Source organism: Chanodichthys erythropterus, chromosome 1, assembly GCF_024489055.1.
Source record: "Chanodichthys erythropterus isolate Z2021 chromosome 1, ASM2448905v1, whole genome shotgun sequence".
NCBI lineage: Eukaryota > Metazoa > Chordata > Actinopteri > Cypriniformes > Xenocyprididae > Chanodichthys > Chanodichthys erythropterus.
Genome location: NC_090221.1, coordinates 3,092,418 through 3,120,180, shown reverse-complemented (window position 1 = coordinate 3,120,180; position 27,763 = coordinate 3,092,418). Strand labels below are relative to the sequence as shown.

Genomic DNA, 27,763 nt, shown 5'->3' with positions numbered 1-27,763 from the left:
TGATATAAAGTAAATATTTCCTAGATTAAATTTGACACATTAATAATATTTGTGTTTTTCACATTGCAAATGGGTCTTTATATATGAAAAAGGATACTGTATATACACTGTAAAATTAGTTTGTTTCACTCAAATAAAAATGAAAGTTGCGGGAACTCAAAATTTCACTATAGTACACTGAAATTAATATGATTGAGTTGAGTTGTAGCAGATTTCTAATTCCCAGCATGCTCTGCATCAGACTGTATAAATAAATGCTGAAATATTGGGCCCTATTTAAATGATCTAAGCACATGCTCTATGATGTTTATGTAAATGTACTGTATCTATTTACATTTATTCAGACGCTTTTATCCAAAGTAACTTGCAAGTAAGTAAGAAACATTATAAGTTGGGCGAGGCTGAGAACTGTGGGGGTGAAGGGATGTCGGTGACGTGATTGTTAATGAGAGACACCTTGCTCCACTTCCACAGCTCTCGGCCCTGCCCCATTTATCTAAAAAAAAAAAAAAAAAAAAAAAGTTGTATCAACTTAAAAAAAATTAGTTCATTCACTGAACTGTTTCGAGGTCATACGTTTCCTCAAATGTTTTGAGTATTCTGAACGTATTGAGTTTTACATTGCATATTTTAGTGGGTTCTGCAAGGAAATCATAAAATTGTGGGGTCCACGGCAATAGATTGAAAGCCACGGTCATCAACGCCTACAGTGTTCTATTATGCATAAAAGCCACAGCACATTAGGCTAAATATGATCTGGACTGATTACAATTCCTTAGAATTTGACACAGCATAATTAAGATACCTATCTTGAGTGCATAGTTAAAATGCTCCCTCGATAAGCAGTTCAGATGATTTTGTAACAGAGCCTTTATTTGTCATTCAGTCTCTGTTCTTTTACAAACTTTCTTAAAGATATTTTCACTGGTAACTGCTGTTTTTGTTGAAAAAAAAAAAAAAACACCTTGTGGCCAGGTTCTGAATGCTCCTCTCGTACTGCCTGCTTTGGCATCAATCAATGTCTCACATCGTTTGTTTGAGTATTAGATCAGGCGTGTCAGTCTGTCACTCTCCTTTAGTCAGGTGGGTGAGGACACTTTGCAGGTGAGGCTGAACGCAGCATTATGAGAGCGCCTAGCCTGTGATTACAGATGTGCATGTGGAGCGTGATCGGCAGGCAGACAGCTCAGCTGTTTGAAGGACACTGACTCTCTCAGGTAATCATTGTCTCCTCTGACCTTCCTCTTGCTGTGTGGCATATTTTACATGCCAGAATACCTCAGTCTCCTTAGAGGTCAACTGTCCAATTACAGTCAGAGATCCACCCCAGTCCCCCCGGACAGCCCCCTCCTGTTTCATTCTTCTGCCTGACCTCTCTCTCTGTGACAGGAGACGAATTCAGATGAGCTTATTCAGCTGGTGGGATGAGGCGGATATCAGGGTAAATATGAAAGAATAGATGATAGCTCCTCTCTCAAATAAATACATAGCCCTTCTATCAAGCATCAGTCTGACGCTTTGAGTGGCAGCTGGCTTTTAAAATCGCATCTGCATCTCATCAAGGTGATGTGTCCTGCTGGCTCTGGAGATCGAAGTTTTATAGAATTATAATATTAAGTCATTTACAGGCTGCACAGTTGCTCATGGCTATATCAGTCTTCTCATCTAGTCAGCATTTCAGATCACATTGCTCAAGTCAATAATATCATTTAAAATGCATGAGGGTTATAAATACTTGCATACATGTTAAATGGAGTGAGATATAAGCTGTGTGTCCAAACCTAGTGAGATGCTTCGCTGCCTATGGCCTACAAAAGTGGTTGCTTTCTGAAGGCTGGAATACACTACATCTGAAGAGATTTTAAAACACTAGGCTTCATACACTTGCTGACTTTGTAAATGTTTACAGAGAAAAACTGGGCATCATACCCTAAACCAGGGGTTTCCATTCCAGGGCAAGGCAAGTATAATCTATCTCTAGAAATGAGATGCAGAAAACATTGTATTTTACAATTTGCTTGTGAGCGCTTCACTATAAACATACAGCTAGCACATATATTGCCCTCCAAAAGTTTGGAAACACCCCTGGCAAAGTGTGGTTTTGGACGATATCAGCATAAATCCTTATCATTTTTTGGTGCAAATACATTACAGTAACTTGAAATTATCTTTGAAGACCAGCAATAATAATTTTCATTTTGATTACATAATACTGGCAATATATACATGTCAAAATCAGACATGCCCCAGCTGTGATGCTGGTTACTGGTTTAAACTTGGCCCAGGTTTGCAAAAGATATTTGGGTCAGCACACCTTAATAGCTTCAACAATTGATTGACAATTAAGTTTAGAATACAACGAACCAATCAGAACCCAGTTTAGGTCAGATAGCTGCTAATATTTTGATGAACTGAAAGTTTACGTTTTTTTATGTATAAACAGTTTATGCAATAAAATATGTTTTCATAGTTTGTGTTGTCCCTTATCAGTGCAAAATTATCACAAATGAAAAAGGATTCATGCCAATATTGTCCAAAACCCTACTTTTCTAGGGCGTTTCCAAACTTTTGGAGGGCAGTGTACATATATATTTATATTTATTATATCGCAGCATTTGCAATTCGAACAAATGGGTCGCAACTAAGTCCTGAAAAATGAAGCAAAAATGTTGTGGATGGAAGCAGTATGGTCATAAACCCCACCTTCTCCATGTAATTTAATGGGACATGAGACAAAATAAACAAATTACACTTCAAATACCTTTTTTCCAAATATGGTTTCTGTCATTTATGTAGTTTTTTTAATCATTTTTGTTCAACCTGGTCTCATGAGTCGTGGTATAAAAATAGATACCAACACAAATGAACACTAGAGGCAGTAAAACAGCAAGTGCTTTTAATCATTTTCATACACAGTTACAATTACAGGGTCAGATTATAGATTAATAAAGACTTGTTTTCACGTCACCTTGCACAATATTATGACTTCAAAATGCTTCTTATCAAAGTGCACGATTTGTAAACTAATATATTTTGGACTTTGCATCCATATGTTTTGCTATTCTGGCATAACAAGCTTGCTCGTTACGAGGAAGCCTTGGTTACGAATCAAGGGAAAAACAAGTCACGGTAAAAGAGCTCAAAGATGAGAGATCAAAAAAAGCTAAAATGGCACGATTACGGATGTCACATTTGCTGTTGTTAACACTTTTGGGTAGTTTTAGGTGTAGTGTTGGTGGTACGTTATTTTAAAAAATAATGGCGCACTACACTTTTAGCGCCACTCACCAGACAAAAGTTAAAATCAGAACTGCAGTGATTCATATATAAAAAACTATCGTCATAAAAATGTACCATATTCACATTTATCTGTTTCGGCAAAACAATTACCATGCTTTTAGCGCCACTCAGTGGACATTTCACATTGAAACTGTATGTATTAGTACGTATTTTGCGACTCACGAAAACATTCCCACAGGAACATTTTTCTAATGAGACCAAGCTCTTTTTGTTCGTTTCTTAAAGTAAGTTTTGGTTTTAGTTAGTTATTTGATGCTATAAAGATGGGTTGTGACATCATGATCGACAGCTGTGATTGACAGCTTCTCTGAGTGAAGTAGTCATTGAGGCACCAATGGACCTTTTCTGGGATTTTCGGGAAGAGATCGGAGCTTTAACTTTAATTTCTACATTTCCAGAACTGTTTATTTCACACTTACATAATGAGTTGTTCTGCACTAAACCGTACTAACTGATTCTGCGGGAGTGTGGGCGGGAGCTTAATACTGCGGCTCCATTTCATGCTCACTACTGCGCAAGATGTCAGCGCCATATTGGGACATTGGTGGCTTTACTTTTCTACAATGGAAGAGAGTGAAGGTCGTCCATCTTTTATTCAGTCTATGGTCAGTTTGAAACGACTGAGGATCATACACTACCAGACTTTCAAATCGTTCCAAACACAACAAACTCACACAAAAACATGAGATTAATAAAAAACATGGATGTGCAGGAGATTACCTTGTTGAAGTGACTCTGTGTGCCGAGACTCAAAAGAACAAACGAGCCAAGCGGATTTGGATGTGATCTTGGGTGGGTAGATGCGTTCAGTACGGACTACAGATTACAAAGGAAGTTAGATGTGAGTGGCGCTGTCAGTTGTTTTATCTGTGCTGATGAATTAAATATTAAGGCTAATTTGTTACTCATGTTCTGTTAATTTCCTTTTGTTTTGTTATTGTATTTGAATTGTGTTTTATTGCAAACATTTTATTTAATTGCAGGCTGGACAGTAGATGGACAACTTTGGTCATATACAATATGTGATCTAAAATCAAACATGTTTTGATATCTTCGGACTGGATGGAATCATAATCTGAAGCTAAAAAAATCAGAGTCTGTACCCATCAAACACTGTGCGACTCTGCAGATTGGTGCAGACTATTGTCAACTCATAAATCTGGAAATCAGGGCAAAATCTGAGAAAAAGTGTAGTGTGTAGTGTATTCCATCATCCTAACCATCATGAAATCTCCAAAGTAACAGATTTGAAAAGCTCTACCCTTGTGAAAAAGCAGCACACTGTACTCTCTTTAAATAAACATAAGTGGCATTGTATTTAATTAATATTACAACACATTATCTTTAAGTACTTCTTTTTAAAATATACTTTTAAGATTTGAAGTATGCATTCATTACAATTATGCACACTTCTTTTTCACAAGAGTACATAGGAAGCATCCCCATCATACTATATTTAGTATTGTATTAAGTTATCCATAATTGTCATTACCAAGCTTGTTGCAATAAATTCTGAGATTGCCTTCCAGGTTAAGGATATATGCATGTATCCTTCACCTAGCGACCTTGCGAAGCTTTGTACTTGGCCAAAACAAGGTATCTTCGGGTGCCTTAAAATGCTGCCTCAGTAGTCAGCTCACTAGGTTTTGGAACTCAGCAGAGTGAGAAAAAGAAATGGCTCACTGGGATTGGGAGGAAAAAGTGTGCAGCTCTTGCAGTGGATGATTTCCTTCACAATGGGCATGTCTTGCGAAACTGGCGGGGGCACAATCCCAAGGCCGGGCATCATGGGGTTCATTGGAGCAATGCCAGTCATCATGCCAAGACTAGGGTCAAAATCTGTAAAACAGAAGAGAGGACATCTCAAAGGACTGAGTGAATAAAAGCCACTTCAGTCTACATGGTGACAGCATTCTGCTGTGGCACAAATTAAAGCTATATACGGGAGCTAAACACTCTCCCTTCAAAGATAAATAAACAATTAAGTCCAATACATATTTAAAAGGCTTTTCGAATGAATAGGTTTTTACTGGCTCATCCCCCCAGCTGTTTGCCTTGGCTTGTTATTATGCACAAGCGGTCCATCTGTGGGCAAAAAAAGTGAACACTGGCTTTCATTTACAGGTATTGGTTTAGACTACAGCTGCATGACAGCGTGGAGCTCTTTGAAATGGAAATGATGAAGCCCTCACTCTCTGCGGTCTCTGCTGCACCTGTGGAGAGTATATAAGTCTGTCTAACCTTACTAAGAGCACTCCACTCTCATACTTCAAATATTTCCCTTATTTGCAGTCATGCAAGATAAACAAGCTCTGCCTCTGGCATTGGGAAAAAATAGCTTAAAAGTTAAGCGGGTAAAGATCTATGAAATGTAAATTGCACTGTAAATAAATGCATCATATACTGTATGTAAATAATGGAATAACTTTTCAGAGCTCATACTGAAAGTCTCCATATAAAAATAAAATATATGTAATGAAATATGATAAAAGGACAGATAATTTCCAGGATTTTTCTCCATATAGTGGACTTCAACAGGGTTCAATGGGTTGAAGGTCCAAATTGTAGCTTTTATAGAGCTCTACACGATCCCAGACGAGGAATAAGAGTCTTATCTAGTGAAATAATTGGTCATTTTCTAAAAAAAAGAAAAGAAAAGAAAATTATATACTTTTTAACCACAAATGCTTGTCTTGCACTGCTCTGTGATGCTCCACGCATTGCGTAATCACGCTGGAAAGGTCACGCGTGACGTAGGCGGAAGAACCGAGCAAGTGTGTCCAAAGCTAATATACAAAGAGTAAGTCAAACAACCTTAAAAAAAAAAAAAGGAAAAAAAAAAGTAAAACAAAGACGATTTTTGGACAATTTTGAAGTTGAGAGAAAATGAGTTTTTCACCCTACCGCAGTTCTTCTGCCTGCGTCACACGTCACCTTTCCAATGTGATTACGTAATGCGTGGAGCATCACAGAGCAGTGAAAGATGAGCATTTGTGGTTAAAAAAGAATATTTTTTAACTTTTATAGAAAATTAGCAATGGTTTCTCTAGATAAGACTCTTATTCCTCATCTTGGATCATGTAGAGCTCTTTGAAGCTGCACTGAAACTGACATTTGGACCTTCAACCGGTTGAACCCCAGTGAAGTCCAATATATGGAGAAAAAACGTCTTGGGTTACGAGTGTAACCCTTGTTCCCTGAGTAAGGGAACGAGACGCTACGTCAATGACGTGATGGGAATCCTCTGCATTTTTGTGTTCGTGAAGCACTATTGTATCCAACCAATGAGAGAACGTGACGTCAGAGGCGGGCGACGTCGCGGACCGGAACCTATAAAGCATGCCCAGAAACAAAGAACGCTAGCTTCTGTGATATGTCTGAAGTAAGCGCTCCAGGCATGCTGGAGGTACGGCAACGTGACGTAGCGTCTCGTTCCCTTACTCAGGGAACAAGGGTTACACTCGTAACCCAAGACGTTCCCTTTCGTGGGAACTATCGACGCTACGTCAATGACGTGATGGGAACGCTGTCCCCACTACGCCGTGCCTCTGAGTGCCTGGCTGCTATCTTGTAACACCAAAGCACCCGGAGTACTACTCACATTAAGATTATAAAATCTGATGAAGGTGTGCTGGGATGACCATCCAGCAGCACCACAAATATCCGCCAAGGAAACTCCTGACATGTGAGCTCTTGAAGCAGCCATACCTCTAGTTGAGTGTGCCCTAACATCCAAGGGGCATGGACGCCCCAGAGCTTTATACGATAATGAGATGGCCTCAACCACCCATTTACTCATCCTCTGCTTGGACGCTGGGCCCCCTCGATTCGGGGACCCATAACATACAAATAGTTGGTCTGATTTTCTCCACAGGGCAGCTCTGTGAACATAAGCGTCCAACGCCCTCACAGGACACAGCAGATTAAGTTTTTCCTGATCCGGATCAGTAAACGGAGGGGGATAAAAAGCCTCCAGAACGATAGGACCTGGGACCCTAGTGGGGACCTTAGGAATGTAACCAGGCCTTGTATGTAGAAAGGCCTTAACCATCCCTGGTGCAAACTCTAAACATGATGGTGAAACCGAAAGAGCTTGAAGGTCACCTATCCTTTTCAAGGATGAGATGGCCAGTAAAAACACAGTCTTCAATGTGAGCATTTTATCTGACACATCTTCCAAAGGTTCAAAGGGCGCCTCAGCCAACCCTTGTAACACGATGGCTAAGTCCCAGGTCAGAGATTTTGGGCGTACTGAAGGCCTGAGCCTCAGTGCGCCACGAAGGAAGCGAACAACTAAGGGGTCTCGACCTACCGAGACACCACCCATAGGAACATGATAGGCTGAAATCGCAGCCACATACACTTTTAATGTGGAGTGAGTTAAGCCTTCTGAAAGCTTTTCTTGGAGGAATTGAAGCACATAGCTGACAGATGAGTGGACCGGGTCCACCCTATGATGGCTACACCATGTAGCGAAAACCTTCCACTTATACATATAAAGCTTCCTTGTAGATGGAGCTCTGGACTGAAGGATGGTTTCCACAACCTCGGTTGGGAGACCAGATTCTATGAGCCTTGCCCCCTCAGGGGCCAGGCCCACAGTTTCCACATTTCTGGACGGGGATGTAAAACCATGCCGTCCGCTTGGGACAGGAGATCCTGTCTGACTGGAAGCTCCAGAGGAGAGCCGTGAAGAAGCGAAACTAGGTCCGCAAACCATATTCTTGTTGGCCAGAAAGGAGCCACCAATATCAGGTCTACCCCTTCCTGACGGACTTTGTCCAGAACTCCCGGGAGCAGAGAGACTGGGGGAAAAGCATACAGACGTCGCCTCGGCCACGTCTGTATCATGGCATCCAACCCCAGAGGAGCTGAGTTGACTCCTCTGTGGCAAAGAGATCGACTTCCGCTCGACCGAATGTTTTCCATATGAGCTCCACTGCCTCTGAGTGAAGCTTCCATTCCCCCGGACTCGCGCTCTGCCTCGACAGAGCGTCCGCCCCCATATTCAAATACCCCGGAATATACGACGCCTTTAGCGAGAGTAATTTCCCCTGGGTCCACAGGAGAATGTGACTGACCAGTTTGCATAGTGGCCGAGACCACAGTCCCCCTTGGTGATTTATGTAGGAGACCACCGTAGTGTTGTCTGTCTGAACCAACACATGGTGGCCCCTCAGGTCGGGGAGGAAGTGCTTCAGAGCCTGAAACACTGCCAGCATCTCCAGCCGATTTATGTGCCAGGAGAGCTGGTGTACCTCCCAGTGACCTTGAGCTGAGCGACCACTCATGATCGCTCCCCAGCCCGTGAGGGACGCATCTGTCGTAAGCATTACGCGACGACATGAAGTTCCCAACACGGGTCCCTGGGACAGGAACCAAGGCTTTTTCCACATGACCAGAGCACGAAGGCACCGCCGCGTGACTTTGATCATGCGGAAAGGATTTCCCCTCGGAGAAAATCCCTTGGTCCTGAGCCACCACTGTAAGGGTCTCATGTGCAGAAGGCCAAAAGTAACAACGTTGGATGCAGCTGCCATCAGACCCAACAGTCTCTGAAACTGTTTTACAGTGAGTGACCGGCCTAACTTCACCCCATTCACGGCCCCGAGAATGGAAGTCACACGAGCGGGAGTCAATTGCGCCCGCATCGTGATGGAATCCCAGATTACCCCAAGATAGTTGGCAACCTGACTCGGAACCAGCACACTTTTCTTGGCGTTGAGCCTCAGCCCAAGCTTCTTCATGTGCGACAACACAACATCTCGATGTTGAGCTGCCAGACGTTCTGTTTGAGCTAAAATCAACCAATCGTCGATATAGTTCAGCACGCGGATGCCTTGGAGTCTCAGCGGAGCCAAGGCTGCATCCACGCACTTCGTGAACGTGCGGGGTGATAGTGATAGGCCGAAGGGAAGAACCTTGTATTGGTATGCTTCGCCCCCGAAAGCAAACCTGAGGAACTTCCTGTGAGAAGGATGGATGGAAATGTGAAAATATGCGTCCTTTAGATCTATCGCCACAAACCAGTCCTCGGATCTGATCTGTGGAATAATCTGTTTGAGTGTAAGCATCTTGAACTTCAACTTCTTTACAGATCGATTTAGTATACGAAGATCTATGATCGGACGCAACCCCCATCCTTCTTTGGAACAATGAAGTAGCGGCTGTAAAAGCCCGACATTTTGCTGGGAGAGGGAACCCGTTCTATAGCCCCTTTTTGCAAAAGCGTCGTAACCTCCTGTTCCATTACCAGAGACTGCTCTGGAGCTACCACTGTGTGAATCACTCCACTGAACCTGGGCGGAAGAGAACCGAACTGAATTCTGTAACCCTGTTCTACCATGAGCAGCACCCATTTCGAAATATTCGGAAGAAGTTTCCATTCCCCCAAAAATTCTACTAAGGGAACCAGTCTCTCGAGACTGGTCTCTGGTGTTTTTTGAGCACTTGGCTCGTTTATCTGGCACGGCGCACCGGCAGATAAGCGAATCATGTGCTGGCCGACCCTCCTCGAAGGATCGACGGGGACTGCTGCGCCCTGTCGCACACTGGGTGGCAGGGTTGGCAGAACAGCCCCCTGAGGGCACCGATGGGGAACGATAGATGTTAATCGTCGAACCCCTTCGGAGGGGACTGCCCTCAGAAACCCTGACCCATGACCGTCAGGATTTCTTTTGGGAAGCCTTCCGGGAAATAATGACGGTCCTCAGATCCGCCCTACCCCCAGAAGGCTTCTGCTGTACAGCGCGCACCGGTCCCCAAGCTTTCCGCGGGGGAGCACGGGCGGCCACACTAGCTTTCTGCTGGGACCTGTATCCCGAGGAGCCGGCTATCGGCTGAGGCTGCTCCCGCCCAGCAGCCTCAGGGGGATGAGATTTCCGGGGAAGGAATCTTTGGAACGCCGCTTTCTGTTTTTTCGCCTCCTCGAACCTGTCGACGACAGTAGCAACTGCGTCACCGAACAGGCCCTCGGAGGAAAGCGGCGCATCCATAAGGATATGTTTGTCTTTATCCTTAATATCTGCGAGATTGAGCCACAGATGTCTCTCCGTGGCCACCATGGCTGCCATAGAACGGCCTACTGACTTGGCCGTCTCCTTGGTGGCACGGAGAGCTAAATCTGCGGCTTTACTCAACTCCTGAATTGTATCAAAAGTCGCTTCCCCAGACTCCTCAATCTCCCCCAGCAGATCAGCTTGGTATGCCTGCAGTATAGACATTGTGTGCAGACATGCCGCAGCCTGACCCGCTGCCGAATAAGCCTTGCCCACCAAACTCGATGTTTGTTTTAGTGGTTTGGTGGGCAACGTCGGGGATTTCAGGGACGATGCAGACTCGGGCGAGAGATAGCTCGCAAGCGTCTCCTCAACCCGAGGCATCGCCCCATAACCGTGTTGCTTCAGCCCCGTAATATTACTATACATTGTCGTTTGTGGGCTGAAGACACGGTACTGCACGGGTCTATTCCACGACCTCGACACCTCGGTGTGGAGGTCGGGAAAGAACGGCAGTCCCCGACGCTGGGGTAGTGACCTATCTGGGAGGAAGCGTTCATCTAACTTGCTTTTTATTTTAGGAACGCTCTCCTCCGCGGGCCAGCTTATTTTCAGTTTTTCTACTGCCCGGGTCACTACCTCCATAAGCTCCTCATGGGCTGGAGATGAGGATGACGGTCCCTCATCACCACCCTCGACACCTTCAACATCAACCTCCTCGGAGGAAGATATATTCAGTGTCGGTGCCTCCCTTTGCGGGGAAGAAACCGCAGCGCGTGCTTCCACCACCAAAGGAGAGACACTAGATCTAGCAGGTAAGGGAAGCGATAAGGCAGAGCCCGTCTCCCCCCTCTGCTAGATCCATCTGTGAACCCCACGAGTGCAGCCTTCGCTGTGCCTCAGCAGCAGCGGGACCAGACCCGCGGGGAACACTCGCCGCGGCGCCCTCCTCAAAGAGCGCCCGGCGTGAGCGCAGCGCCCTGAGAGTGAGCCGCTCACAGTGCACACAGACAGCCCCCTCAAGAGCTGCCTGTGCGTGCTCAACTCCCAGGCATTTCACACACATCTCGTGTGTATCTCCCTCCACGATGAATCGCGGACAAGGAGGTGCACACTTAGTGAAACGCTGGCCTTTCTCCGTCATTTTATATATATATATGTCTATGCTTATTTCACTTGTTTGGAAACTCTTGTCCTCAGACAAAGAGATCACTTTCTGGCGAGATGGTAGACAGACAACAATAAATAAGACAGACAAGATACAAATAGCGCTTACTGAAGACAACAGAAGCTAGCGTTCTTTGTTTCTGGGCATGCTTTATAGGTTCCGGTCCGCGACGTCGCCCGCCTCTGACGTCACGTTCTCTCATTGGTTGGATACAATAGTGCTTCACGAACACAAAAATGCAGAGGATTCCCATCATGTCATTGACGTAGCGTCGATAGTTCCCACGAAAGGGAACCTATAATTTCCTAATAATTTATTTTCCACTGAAGAAAGAAAGACAAAAAGATCTTGGATGACATTGGGGAAGAATAAATTATCAGGAAATTTTAATTCTGAAGTGAACTTGAACTGCAAAAGTAATGCATTACTTTTAGGAAAAAGTAATTAAGTAAGACAATTAGTTACTTTTTTTTTTTAGGAAGAAAAACAATATTGTAATAAATTGAAGAGTTCAGATGCAAAAGCTAAACGCCATCTCTGTCAAAAATGAGATAATGACATTGAACGAATGCTTACGGCACGTAGTACACGTTCAACAAATCACGTGCTTCAAATCCTCTAAATCGCAGCGTCAGCCCATTCAGAAATATCGGTTTGTTGGCAAAAGCCTCTAGACGCCACTTCCCTTTGGGAGAAAAAGCCGCTATATTACGAGAACCAATCAGAAGGCGCGAATCGAATCATATGATTCCGAGCGGTTCCAATATAGCGCCGCGCTGAGGAGATTTTTTAGAGTCAGATTCAGATTGAGATTTTTAAAATAAAAGATGGAGTACGATGAAATGGATCAGCCTGTCCTACTAATATTGAATGGCAGAAGAAAACATTATTTACCTCAAAACTCCGCCTGTCATAAGGCAAAATAGCCTACAGTGGAAATGGCTTGGTTGCAATTGTACTGTATCATGCACTCATAACAGTTCTTCGTGCAGTGCCGTTACTTTGAAGGAATTGGATTTACTATACATCAAACAACAGCTCTATTTCGCCAAAGACAAAGTCAAACAAGATGCTATTCTTCTGTCTCATATGGAAGCTGTGCCATGTAAATGGAGGAGGCAAAAAGTGGAGGCTGAATAGAAGAGACGTGTTAGATCCCTGTGTAAAGTGGTTTGTCTACTGTTTAGTTTTTAAGTGATAAGTGCTCTCATCTTTTTCAGGGTTTTTAGTTGCATCTTCAGTGATTTTTCAACTATTTACCATGTCTTGTCCCAAATAGGTAGATTTAGAGGTTTTTGCAAAAGAAAATCGAACTTGTTAAAAAACAATAAATTGTCTAGAGTGACATTTTTGAAAAAAAGTTATTTTATTCAATAACCTTATCATTACCTTTAAAATGAAACTTCTGAACTTGATCGTAAAAGCATGGTAAAAAAAGTTCATTTTAAAGAAAATCTGATGGATTTAGAGGGTTTTGCATCTGAACTCTTCAATTATTTTTAAATGTAACTTTCCCCAACAGCTTAATGTAGTGTTAAGAAAATCTATTGGATGACAGTAACAGACAATAATTGAGATGGGAAAGTCTAATGTAAAACATAAACACTCATATTATAGCTTAACTGCTTTCAAGATGGTCTCTAAGAACTGATAGACATGAATCTTTCTCACAGGGAGGGTCAGGAAAGAGCGTGAGGATAAACATTGGTGAGATCTGAACTGGCAGATGTGTCTGAGCAGGCGACAGGTCCAAAACATGGCTTCTCTCTGAGAGCCATTAACAGAAGTGGGACAGGACGTGCAGCATGTACAGAGCGAGGAGCTGAGAAGCTGCCTTAATGATTGTGTTAGTATTGATATTTCTGTCTCGTAGTCACTAATGGAGGCTGGAGATAAGATGACCCACATTGGTGTACTACCAGGACTGGAAGTCTAAATCGGTACCACATAATTGCATGGTAATTTTTTCGGCTGCCACCCAAGCAAAATTGTAGCATGTCAAAGCAAAATTAAGTTAGTTATGTTCATGGTTTTACTTTAGTAAAAGTAACTGTTACATCCACAGAACTGTCATAGATTTATTAAATAGACTATTAGGGGAAGGAGGAAGCCAAGTTTATTATGCCTGTTGTTCCTTAGATATTATGAAAAATGGGCCTCGTTTGCTTTCAGATATTACAAGAGACGACTTAAATCATAAAGAGAGCCTGATGAAAGGAAAACAGCATCTGTGAAGGAACAGGAAACAAACATTCTCATTAGAAACACATTCCCGGCTCAGTAGTGGTCCACTCATGGTGCAGTCAGGAGATTTTAACTAGCTCTCTATAAATGAGCTGGTAATTATGCAAAGTTAGTTTGACTTCTTATAGCAATTAAGCAATTAGAAGTAGGAAATTCTGTGCTAAATTCAAAAGGCTCAAGAAGCTTGGATGATAAATAATTTGTATTTTATGTAAACATAATTAACAATCAAATGCATTAATTGTAAATATACAATCAACAAAGTTAGTGCGTGTGTATGAACAGGAAAAACCCTGATAATCACATGGCATTAGAATCTGAAGGGTAAAAAAAGGATTTTTTTGTTTTCTCCAAAGGATAAGGTTTTGAAAGGGAAATATTAATTGCAGCCAAAGAAGCACTTTGAAAGTTGAATCTTTATAACCCAAATAGAAAATAGCCAGGGGTAAATACTTCTGAAGTAACAAGTCCAGTGTGACCAAGCAATGGAGATAAAATGAAGATACAGAAGAGAACAGAACAAAGATTTGGACACACTTTCATCATTTTCAGCCTGATTCCTTTATTCCTACTGTGTAGAAGAGTACATACTATTCCAAGAAATAAGCACAGCATCAGCAATAAGCCAAGTATACTGTACTTGATTTTTTAAATTAAATATTAAAAGTCCTTTACAAGACAAATTACAAATAACTTATTATTATTATTATTATTATTTTTAATTAAAATAATAGCTCGAAATGGTACAGCTCTAACATTACACCATTTTTTTTTTTAAATAAATGAATTATTTTATTCAGCAAGGATGCATTAAATTACGGAAGAGGATTAGGGCCAAGTAATAATAAAGAAATAAAACTATCTCGAGATTAAAGTTGTTAAATTACAAGAAAAAACTCTAGAATTCAAGAAAAAAGTCGAGATAAAATGTTGAGAAAATCATTACATTTTGAGAAAAAAGTCGTTAGATTACGAGAACAAATTCGTTAAATTGAGAAAAAAGTCGTTAAATTTCGAGAAAAAAAGTTGAGATAAAATGTTGAGAATAAACTCATTAAATTACGAGAAAAAAATGTTAAATTACGAGAACAAATTTGTTAAATTACGAATTTGTTCTCATAATTTAACAACTTTTTCTTGTAATTTAATGACTTTATTCTCGAGATGGTTTTATTTTTTATTATTGCTTGGCCCTAATCCTCTTCCGTATTAAACTGATCAAAAGTGACAGTAAAGACATTTATATAATGTTACAAAAGATTTTTTTTTGCTGTTCTTTTGAACTTTCTATTCATCAGAGAATCTTGAAAAAAATGGTATCACGTTTTCCACAAAAATATGAAGCAGCACAACTGCTTTCAACATTGATGATAATCAGAAATGCTTCTTGAGCAGCAGATCATCATATTAGAATGATTTCTGAAGGATCATGTGACACTGAAGACTGGAGTAATGATGCTGAAAATTCAGCTTTGATCACAGAAATAAATTACTTTTTACAATATATACACATTGAAAACAGTTAAATATTTCACAATATTAGGGTTTTATTTTAGATCAAATAAATGCAGTCTTGGAGAGCATAAGAGACTTCTTTCAAAAATAAAAAACTCACGCGTGAATGGTAGTGAATATTTTTGATTCGTCACTGGAGAAAGATGTTTTATGACATCTATAGTAGGGTTGGACCGATAGACAATGCCATCGTTCATCGCCAATGCTGACAAACGGTGGACCGCGGTCTGCATCCGTACCCCAGCATGTTTCCCTCCAAAAATGCGTCAAAACAGTGGTGCGGATCACACCACAAGCACTCATTTGTGGTAATGATATTTCAGCACTATATCCTCTAGTAGTTTCATCTAAAGCCAAACAAGCTTCATTCAAACCCCTCCAGCTCTGTGCGCGTTCTCTCTTTCTCAAGATGCGTTCCCTGGCACGGAGCAGAGTGAGTGTTTTTAATTAATTCCAATAAATTAAATGGCCACACCCCGATGTCATCGTCCATCATGATGTTTCACTGTAGACATTGTCAGATGCCAATTTGGTAGACATCGCCCAACCCTAATCTATGATCAGGGGCTAATGAGCCATGATAACCAACCAAACTTTGTCATTAATAAAAAAATAAGAAGCATAATAAAACAACAACAATACTACTAGTACTACTAATAATAAAACAGAGCCCTGGCCTGCATGTGAAGTAGTGAAAAACAACAGCCATATTCTATAATAGGGTTAGGCGAAAGGAAACTGAATCATCATGTTAGTAATGGTGATAAAAGTGAATAATAACAAAAAACTCTCATCTAAACTCAAATCAAGAGAAATATGACGTCAACATGTGGAAAATCTATACCGCTATGTTTATCGCTGCGATATCTAAAATTAGAATCAGGTGCACCAAACCAGATTAGAGCACTATTAGAGAGAAACTTGAGTTGTGTGGCTACATCACGCCAAGATCAAAAAAGCTCTCTGACAAACGTCTGTTGATGCTTACCGGTCTAGGGAGCCTTTTGTAGTCAATCACTCCACTGTCTGAAATACCATCTACAAATACAGAACATTTCAAACCGCGGGCAAACTATCTAGGCCAGGACGTCCTCTAGTAAGTCTTGCAAGACTTGCCTCACTCAGTGTCAAAATACAGAGGTCCTCCATCCAAAAGAGACTGTACAACTCTGCCCTACATGAAAAGTCAGGAAGGAAGAGGCCCCTGCTCTCGAAAAAGAATATAGATCCATGACTGCAGTAGAAGATCATGTCAAGGTGAATATCAGGACTGTTGGACCAATGGGCTCTCCATGGAAGAGACAAAAATAAGGCTGCTTGGCTACACTGCTAACTGGAAATCAAATGCCTTTGACAAAAGTGTCTCTGAAGAGTGCTAAAGGAAGCTGTACAGTTTGGGGTTGGATTTCTGAAACTAGGCAAATTCATTATGCCGTTTCCTCATACCACCTTAACGCAATCCTAAGAAGAAAGGGGTTTGCTATTACCCAAGGGTCTTTCTATATGTAAAAATATAGCTGCTTTAATAATTTAGGAAGGAAATCTTATATCCTGGAAGAGAATTATTGACTTTGGGGGTTCTTGGTATCAAACAGTTTTAAAAAATGCTGATCAATGGACAGCTCTTGCAAGCAGAAACCGTGAATAAATAGTTTCACTACTGAAACATTTCTCAGTTCTTTGATTCGTTTTTAGCTGGTGTTGCTTCAGCCTGAGAGCGTCGCCACTCGCCTCAACTATGGTAAGTTGTCAGAGGTGGGGAAAGGTGGAGAAGTTTTGACATTCCCTGACATTTGTGCTTTTTTCAGTTGTTCATAAACATATTCATGGAAAAAGTGTCATTACACTGTATTCAGCACAAACTAGGCTGCAATAATATGTGAGAAACATGTATGTACATGTTTGTGATTTTGAAGGAATAACGTTTATGCATGGTTATTGAAAAAACATAATACTTACGTCACTGAAATAAAGCAAAAAAATATATATTAAATCTGTGTTTACAAGACTTCTGGGTATTGGAGGTTGTAGACTAGAGTTTTTGCTTCAAAATGAGGTAAAAATTATGCTGCCTGCTTGTTCATATAAAACAATAGAGAGATTTACATTTTCTAAAACATTTTTGGTCAAGAAACACAGTATGCGTGGAGGCGTGAATCATCATGAATAATGGGTGATTCTCACCTGAGAAGACAAAAGAATCACATAAAGAGCTCTAATGACCTGCATAAATAATGAGCTCTTTCAGACAGGTAGGCTGTGAAAAAACCCTCTGTGATCATGATTCAAATCTCATCATGGTGTAAATCAAACATACAAAAAAAACAGCAATACTGTGAAATATTATTACAATTTAAAATAATGGTATTCTATTATATGCTTCAAAATATAATGCATTTTTGTGATGCAAAGTGTCTGAACAATTATGTTACCTCTACGACATTTCATATAGGCTTTTAGCTTAAAAGCATGCACATTTGGAGAAATATTGATGGATTCTCATATGTTTATGTCAATTTTCTATACAGAGGAGTAATATTTATTCAGGATTTATTGTCATTACTATGAGTGCTGGATACGGTTTTCAATTCATACTTGCAGCCGGAGGGCGCTCTGTACACCTTTAGACCACAAATTAATCTAAAAAAGAACAGGAACCAGGAACTAACGGCATGTCTTCTAGAGGTCGCTAACTATGGCTTTAACATACAGATAAACACTTTTCAAGACAATCAATACACGATTGAGAAGATGAATGCATGCATTGACTCAGAATTTGCATCTGAATAGCGCTCACTCCGTGGGCGCGGCCGCATTAGCAGATAATGAGCTGAATCACGGATTTCTGACATGGCTCTCTTTTCATAAAGATTACATAAACACAGAATGATTTAAACGATTTTTTTTTTAGACATAAGTCTAATTTTTTTGTGATTAGTATTCACTAAGTTACAGTTCATTTTCTGAGAACTATCAGATTGGACTTCGTTCAGAGGGAGACGAGAGATCACGCATCATGTTAGTTTTCTTTATTTTGCAAAAAGCACAACATTTTGTTTTTACTCTGAGTGTACACAAATAAAAAGATATTCCACAGATTAAAATGGTATATAGCTCTTAATTGTATGTGAAACATTGACGGAGTATTTTGAGTCTCTTTCACACTGGTAAGAAAAAAACCGCGGTGGTATCGCCGGCGTGACCGCCGACCCGAGGGAGTTAAAGAGAAAGACAACATGACCATAGATTATGGACTTCTGAAGCAGCAAAACAAGCAGATATACTGAGGGTATACGTAAATAGTGAAAATCATTATACGCAAACAACCCTGGGGGAAAAGTGAGCATATGACAAATATGTGCACATGGCCCCGATTACATCACTGATCTTTATCAGTGTTGGGGAAAGTTACTTTTAAAAGTAGTGCATTACAATATTGCATTACTCCCTGAAAAGTAACTAATTGCATTACTTTTTTTTTATGGAAAAACAAATACTGTGTCAATACTGAGTCGGCGTTCGGACGTAAACACGGAAGCTCTGCACTGCATTCACTGCAGAGACTGAGAGGGAAAAGGAAAAAATGTTGAATAAAGACATTATTTTTGTTTTTTTTTGAACACAAAAAGTATTCTAAAGCTTCATAACATTAAGGTTTAAGCACTGTTGTCACGTTGACTATTTTAACATTGTCTTAACTACTACTCTGGACCTTAAATGTGGTAATTATGTTGCTTTCTATGGGAGATAATAAACCTCTTTATCTTAATTTGTGCTCTGAAGATGAACAAAGGTCTTACAGGTGTGGAACGACATGAGGGTGAGTAATAAATGACAGAAATTTCATTTTTGGGTGAACTAACCCTTTAAGTAATTTTTGCTTATTCGTATGGTTGAATTGGTTCATCAAAGGTCAGCAGCAAACACATAAACTAAATAAAGTGAGTTTAAATACATAAAGTATATTTGTGTTATTTAACATTTCATTATTGCAGATTTGTATAATATTCTGTTTTTATTCATTGAGCTTTACTGTTTACAGACAACGCCTCTGCACATATGATTTCTAAGTGCAGATTTCAATGAATTGGAAAAGTAACTTGTGTTACTTATTTGAAAAAATAACTGCCTTTGGGGCCAGTTGTGGCCTAATGGTTAAAGAGTCAGAATTGTAACCCGAAGGTTCGCTCTCTTCCACTCTCATTACCCACAACTGAGGTGACCCTGAGCAAGGCATCTGACCCCCAAAGCCGCAGCAAACAACAACAATAACAAAAAAGGGCTGCCCACTCCGGGTGGGTTCAATACTGACTACTGTGTGTGTGTGCACTTGGCCATGTCAAGTCAATTTCACTTTGTTGTAAATTTAAAAGTAATGCGTTACTTTAATCGAATCATTAATTGAAAAAGTAACTTGATTATGTAACTTAGGTTACTTATAATGCATTACCCTCAACACTGATCCTCCCTATGCACAATGTTAAGTCTGGAGTGTGAGAAACCTGAATCAGACTGCTAGCCCATCTCTCTAAACAGTTTAAGAGTAATGTCAGATGGTTCTGTGTTAGGTGGGATGGACATGGCCCTCTGTTAAGGTCTTTAATGTGCCTCACGGCAGCAGGTGCAGGTCTGTTCATGCTCTGGCACTGAGGTAATAGGTACTGGACTGATGAATTATGAAACCTGCTCTCGGCTGGCACTCAGCACATTAAGCAGACTGAGAAATTACAGGCCTGTTCTCCAGGAAAAGCAGCCTGTTAACAAATTAGAGCTGGAAAAGATATTTATTCATGGCACCCATAAGACAGATGATCCACACAAACAAACGGTCTCTCCAGATAAAGAAAATGACAGGTTTGTTTAGAAACTGACCTAGTTTAATCAAAGGTAGACTGATCAAATACACACAGTTTCCCACCGCGGGATCTTCAATACATCAGGATTGTCTTTAGATTGAGGAAAGGTAGAGGAATAACCGAGGGCAGTAATGCTTAACAGAGATTATTTACATTTGTTCTCAGAGCAAAGCCCAGGAAGGATTTTCTCAAGCCTGAGGAATAATAGATGTGGGGAAAACACCCATGTTTTCTTGTCTCAGCTCTGTTAACAACTACTCCAGAAGAAAAAAAAAAACAACTTTAGAGACTCTAGCATGGAGTAGTCTCTTAAATGAGAAGATATACAGTACCTTTTAAATAGATACGCTTGGCTAAAAAGGGACAGAAAATCGGAATGGGTATTTCCTTGGTCTTTTAAGTATCTCGATATCTTTTCTAAGCTGGCATCTTTAGATTAAAATGTAAAAATGTTATTAATCGAATTAATTACATGATGTAGCGATTAATTAATCTAATTAATCACTCATCAAATTTGGCAGAGAATTTATCCCCAAAAGATAGATATTATTGCGTTAAATGAGAAAAGCATCAATTAGACATTACAAAAATAAATGTTTTATTTGATTCAACATTCAACTTTTAGGCTACAACCTTGAGGCCATGAGGGCGTCTAAATGATGACAGAATTTTCATTTTTGGGTGAACTATAACTTTAATGTTTTTTTTATTATTATTATTATTAATATGGATATATGAAATTAATATTTTTTAATGAAATGATACTTTAAAACTGCCAGAGGGTGGCGGTAAATGTCTAAAAGAGTAAGTCAGTAAGTCATTCATTCGTTGATTCACTCAGGAATTAAGGAAATAGGTCTCTTTTTGAATGGGCCATTGAATCATTGCTTCACCCAATTGATTTGCTCAAAACGCAGATTCATTCAGAAACTAAACGGCTGTGTGTTGCTTGGAGATGCACAACAGTTCTGCTCTGGCTTATAGGTAATGTTTTCATTGGCAAAATTTAGCAAAAACAAACAATATTGTCTCTAAAATAACACAATATATTCACTTTGGTGAAGTGTATAAATCAGTATCACATTTGCACTCATGCAATTTGGGATAAAAACAGCACTTGTGTGATATTGATTAACTATACCATATGATATAAATATAATATATATAACTATACATATGAAACAACTCATACAGGGGCATTTTTGCCCAGATATCTTGAATTTTAGGGTCATTCTAACTGAATTCTATAGGCTTCATCACGCAGCAAATTGTTGCCCTGCTTCATGTTCGTCACCAATCAACTTTATGAAATTTAGCATGAACTATAGGTCTGGGGCGTTAAATAAGTTAATCATTTTAACGGGTTTTTTTTCCCATTGCTAATTAATTAGATTAAGACTTTAAATCGTCAGCCCTGGTTTAGTTGTGTGTAGTTTAGGGATTCTGCTGAATGTATAACAGTGACCATCTTCTCAAATTATGCAAGAGAAATAGAAAAACAACCAAACAAAATTTATGGCGAAAAGCAAGAACAGCTTTTCAATTATTTATTGCAGGATTACTTTGAACACTTTAAATATTGATGCTGTACTGGAATGCATGCTGGATATTCCACTAATAATATGCAATACTTCTAAAACCTAGATTTGCTTTCGGCAGCTGCATTAAAAGGCAGGCATCAATCAAAAGAGCAAGAGAGTCAAAAAAATCAGGCTGGCATTTAACAGCAGAGAGCTGCTGGCGACCGCTGCCTGGTGGAGGGGAGAGGTCTGCTGCGCTCTCTGCCTTCCTCTGCAAACGTCCCCCTCAGCAGCAATGCTGAAGAATGACACAGTTAGACCCCATGAGGCATGTTGGCTATTCTCAAATGAGGCATGCAAACCATCTCCCAGTGGAGTATGTCAGCATGTCTTTGTGGGAAATCTGCAATTGAAGATCTGCCGCTTCACACTGCAATTCAACCCTGACGCTGGCAGGATTTCACTTTACCATGCTAAACCTAGAGCAGTGCATTAACAAACAGATTTTAGCCTGAATAACAAACTTTTTCCTAATTTCTCTGAAATTGGGAGGGGTTCTAACAGCCACAGCTGTCTCCAAACAGCACCAGATGTGAATAAAGGAGTGTTCAAACACAACATGTTCCTTACACCACAAAGTCAAACAATGCCTTCAGAACTGTTAAACTGAATGTGTAATAAAAGTTAAAACCCACATGTTACATTAAAACTCTGGAAAGTGGTGTGAAAAGTATATTAAAGGGCCTTGATGAAAAGGATGCCAAACAAAAGCTAAATATTAGGGATGCACGATATATCGGCCACCATATCGGTATTGGAAAAAAGGAAAATGCAGTGCAACGTACAGTCTGTCATTTAGGCTATATAATATTATAATGAGAACATTATAATTGTGTGCTTGGCTTTTAATGGTGAGACACTTTTGTAATCAGGCTCAAAAATTTTGATTTAGATTTATCGGCAAATATATCAGTTATCGGCTTTCAAATATAAAGAATTATCGGTTATCGGCCAAAATGTTCATATCAGTGCATCCCTACTAAATATGAATAAAGGGTTGTACTGACTGTAAATATTCTGCTATATCAAGTACTTTTAAAACTGTACTAAATATCTACATTTTGGACTGAATAACAGTTATCTGCTAAATCTAAATACTCAGACAGTAAATCATTTCAGATGAATTTTATTCAGACATTCAGAAAAACAGTCCACTCATTTCAGCAGCAAAGGACATTGATTCCCCCATGACTACTGCAGGCTAGTGGTTATTGACTGACAACTCTGAAACAGGAGCTGTAGGTTGCATATCAAACAGCCCATAAATTGACAGGTCAAGATCAGTGAGCAATGGCTAAAGCATGAGTTCCCAAGTTTAAAACTCATACAGCTGAAGCATGTTGCAAAGAACATTTGTATTTAGTAAGAAGCAAGCAGTCGATTACCTATCACAGGTATCACAGGCTGGATTCTGTTTTTACTTCTTTCATAGCTACACTGTAACAAAAGTTATGGATATATAGTTGGCTGATCGCCCTGATTTTCAGGAACGGAATTTTGAGAAAAACAGGTTTAAAGAACTGTCACCACCTTTTTTCACATAGACATGAAAATGCACTATCCAAACATAAATGGTTGTAATTCAAGAATGCTTTGGGATATAGACATAAGGTTGTGACATAAGTGAAGTAAAAAAAAAAGTTATAGAAGTTTAAGTTTATGAAAATATAAAAATATAATTGTTTATATGTTATAATAATATATTACAAAGCATTTTTTACTCTTGAACTGCAAGAAAATCAAAATCGCCAAAAATGTCAACATTGCAAATTTTAGGTTGAAATATTTCAAAAATGAGCTTTTAGTAAGATTCTGTTTATACCAAATACCAAACCTTTTCACTAGACACCCAAGCTCCATATCTGACCATTTAAGGGTGCCTCCATTTATTCGAGTTATCTGAACCATATATTTCCATATTTTCATACATTTTATGAAGTAGACATCCTATTCAGAAGTGGTATGGGCAGTTTGGCAGTATTTGATTTTAATTCAACCTCTTATAAACAGAATGAGAACATGTGTTCATTATAGCTCTGTAGTTCTCTTGTGCTTCTTGTCCTTCTCACTATAATGTTAAATTAGAAAAAGAAAAAAATCTTTGCGTGCCTTAGTTTATACAGGACTGGCAGGAATTTTGCATTAATACACCTTCATTCTACATGTTATGTGGTTTATTTTGATAGGTCAGCTGTCTGAAGTGTTAAGAGAGGGAAACGTATGGCCGTTTTTTTTTTTTTTTTTTCTTTTTTTTTATCTTCTTAAACAGTAATGTTAGAGAAAGACAGCCTTTCCACTATAAATCGCTATTTTTCTGCACTTAACAGGCGAATTATGCCAAGATATTTTCAGAGATGACAGACAAGAATAATAATTTAATGAAAACCCAATTTTGACCAAAAAATGACACAGAAAACGTTCCATTGCGACATCCGACGGGTTTTCCCAGATCGCATCACATTATGGGCTCTGCAACGCAATATATAAAATGAGAAAAGAAATATGCAATGCAACGAAACTCAATGACTATAATCTACAATGCAGGAGTTCCTACAATTTTAGGAAATGCTGATCTGGAGAATTAGATTGATTATAATAATTCAAATAATGGATGGATGGATGGATGGATGGATAGACATAGATAGATAGATAGATAGATAGATAGATAGATAGATAGATAGATAGATAGATAGATAGATAGATAGATAGACATGTATGTATGGATGGATGGATGGATGGATAGACATAGATAGATAGATAGATAGATAGATAGATAGATAGATAGATAGATAGATAGATAGATAGATAGATAGACATGTATGGATGGATGGATGGATGGATGGATGGCTGGCTGGATAGATAGATAGATAGATAGATAGATAGATAGATAGATAGATAGATAGATAGATAGATAGATAGATAGATAGATAGATAGATAGATAGATAGATAGACATGTATGTATGGATGGATGGATGGACAGACATAGATAGATAGATAGATAGATAGATAGATAGATAGATAGATAGATAGATAGATAGACATGTATGTATGGATGGATGGATGGATGGACAGACATAGATAGATAGATAGATAGATAGATAGATAGATAGATAGATAGATAGATAGATAGATAGATAGATAGATAGATAGACATGTATGTATGGATGGATGGATGGACAGACATAGATAGATAGATAGATAGATAGATAGATAGATAGATAGACAGATAGATAGATAGATAGATAGATAGATAGATAGATAGATAGATAGATAGATAGATAGATAGATGATAGATAGATAGACAGATAGACAGATAGATAGATAGATAGATAGATAGATAGATAGATAGATAGATAGATAGATAGATAGATAGATAGACATGTATGTATGGATGGATGGATGGACAGACATAGATAGATAGATAGATAGATAGATAGATAGATGATAGATAGATAGATAGATAGATAGATAGATGATAGATAGATAGATAGATAGATAGATAGATAGATAGATAGATAGATAGATGATAGATAGATAGATAGATAGATAGATAGATAGATAGATAGATAGATAGATAGATAGATAGATAGATAGATAGATAGACATGTATGTATGGATGGATGGATGGATGGACAGACATAGATAGATAGATAGATAGATAGATAGATAGATAGATAGATAGATAGATAGATAGATAGATAGATAGATAGATAGATAGACATGTATGTATGGATGGATGGATGGATGGACAGACATAGATAGATAGATAGATAGATAGATAGATAGATAGATAGATAGATAGATAGATAGATAGATAGATAGATAGACATGTATGTATGGATGGATGGATGGACAGACATAGATAGATAGATAGATAGATAGATAGATAGATAGATAGACAGATAGACAGATAGACAGATAGATAGATAGATAGATAGATAGATAGATGATAGATAGATAGACAGATAGACAGACAGATAGACAGATAGACAGATAGATAGATAGATAGATAGATAGATAGATAGATAGATAGATAGATAGATAGATAGATAGATAGATAGATAGATAGATAGATAGACATGTATGTATGGATGGATGGATGGACAGACATAGATAGATAGATAGATAGATAGATAGATAGATAGATAGATAGATAGATAGATAGATAGATAGATAGATAGATAGATAGATAGATAGATAGATAGATAGATAGATAGATAGATAGATAGATAGATAGATAGATAGATGATAGATAGATAGATAGATAGATGATAGATAGATAGACAGATAGACAGATAGATAGATAGATAGATAGATAGATAGATAGATAGATAGATAGATAGATAGATAGATAGATAGATAGATAGATAGATAGATAGATAGACATGTATGTATGGATGGACAGACATAGATAGATAGATAGATAGATAGATAGATAGATAGATAGATAGATAGATAGATAGATAGATAGATAGATAGATAGATAGATAGATAGATAGATAGATAGACATGTATGTATGGATGGACAGACATAGATAGATAGATAGATAGATAGATAGATAGATAGATAGATAGATAGATAGATAGATAGATAGATAGATAGATAGATAGATAGATAGATAGATAGATAGATAGATAGATAGATAGATAGATAGATAGATAGATAGATAGACATGTATGTATGGATGGACAGACATAGATAGATAGATAGATAGATAGATAGATAGATAGATAGATAGATAGATAGATAGACAGATAGATAGATAGATAGATAGATAGATAGATAGATAGATAGATAGATAGATGATAGATAGATGATAGATAGATAGATAGATAGATAGATAGATAGATAGATAGATAGATAGATAGATAGATAGATAGATAGATAGATAGATAGATAGAGACTGTTATGTGGGAGAAAATGTAAATGTGACTTTAAATCATAGACATAAAAGAGCCAGAGCTCAGCTGGAGACTGTTCCAATTAGCTGTCTTTCCTGATGATATTGATCATAATACGAGCTCCCCATGAATCCTTTGGAGCTGCACAAGTATTATGTATCACAGAGCAGACCCACATTCCCTGCCTAAAGAGAGTGAAAATATAGAGCGGCATAAAAATATGCTGCGGTTAAGGCCTGTGGACCCCCCCGAAAGAGCAATAACACATATCTCTTTGATGCATTCATAGCAGAAGTCTTATTTATACAGATGAATGAAGAGTCAAGAGCAGCTACACTTGACTCAGCCCAGAGGTCCCCATGAGGTGAGATCTTCAACAGCAGAAGCTGAGAAAAATGCTAAATAATAAACTCTTAGAATAACAATATGGAGGAAAATGTTTACAAAGGCACAGGAGACTCTTGTACACAAACGCAAGGAAAGTGAGCTGAGCCAAAGAGTGAGATTGTGCATACTGCATTCCTGTGAATGGAGAGTCAACAGAAGTGGGAAAGTTTACATGCTCTGCTGTAACGCAATCAGTCAACATTGGTAGGAATTACGAAACACCTTCTTATGACTTACAAGAGCACAGCCATCTCGGAATACCAACATCTCCAATTCCGCAATCCTAACCCGTGTAGCTCAAAATGGTGCTGCGTGTTGACACGGTCCGCAGCATGAGGGGATTGAAGCTACTGTTCCTCCACTCGAGAACAGCTGGTCAGAGATGCTGAATAATTAATCACAGTAAAGTGCAAGCCAGAGTGTAGCCAAGTAAAAACACACAGTACTGTGTACTCATCCAGAATACATTGTACTTAGAAGGGCTTAGTGATATATTGAATATTCACTAGGAGTGTGCAATTTTTTGTGTAATTTAAAAAAAAAAAAAATAGATTCGTCAATAATAATTAGATGATATTTTGCTGAGTGTGTCTGCGAGCTGGTTTAGGCCTGTCATGAACAGCTGACTCCTGAAGAAAGGATGGCTTGGGGGCGATTAAAGCTTGGGGTAATTTTCATTTTAAAGTGAACTAATCTTTTAATTGATTTCCAGGGGCATTTTTTACCTTTATAAGGGCTTTTTTCTTTTTTTTTTTTTTTTTTTCTTTTTTACCTTACTAGATGTACTAGTATGCATAATCTTTTATGTCACA

General features: G+C 38.9%; 1 protein-coding gene across 12 annotated transcripts in view; it reads right to left on the bottom strand.

Annotated features, from left to right (window-relative positions):
- The window catches only part of enox2 (ecto-NOX disulfide-thiol exchanger 2), a 274,309-nt gene that overhangs the window by 73,545 nt on the left and 173,001 nt on the right, over nt 1-27,763 (bottom strand). For 10 of the 12 annotated variants that reach the window (XM_067384994.1, XM_067384992.1, XM_067384996.1 and 7 more), the window contains 2 exons: nt 4,984-5,139; nt 4,021-4,116 (listed from right to left, as the gene is read on the bottom strand). In XM_067384994.1, the coding sequence (XP_067241095.1) occupies nt 4,021-4,116; nt 4,984-5,139 (252 nt within the window). Of the gene's footprint in view, nt 1-4,020; nt 4,117-4,983; nt 5,140-11,574; nt 11,790-27,763 lie in introns of all 12 variants that reach the window. The other 2 variants (XM_067384999.1, XM_067384998.1) reach the window with 2 other exon arrangements.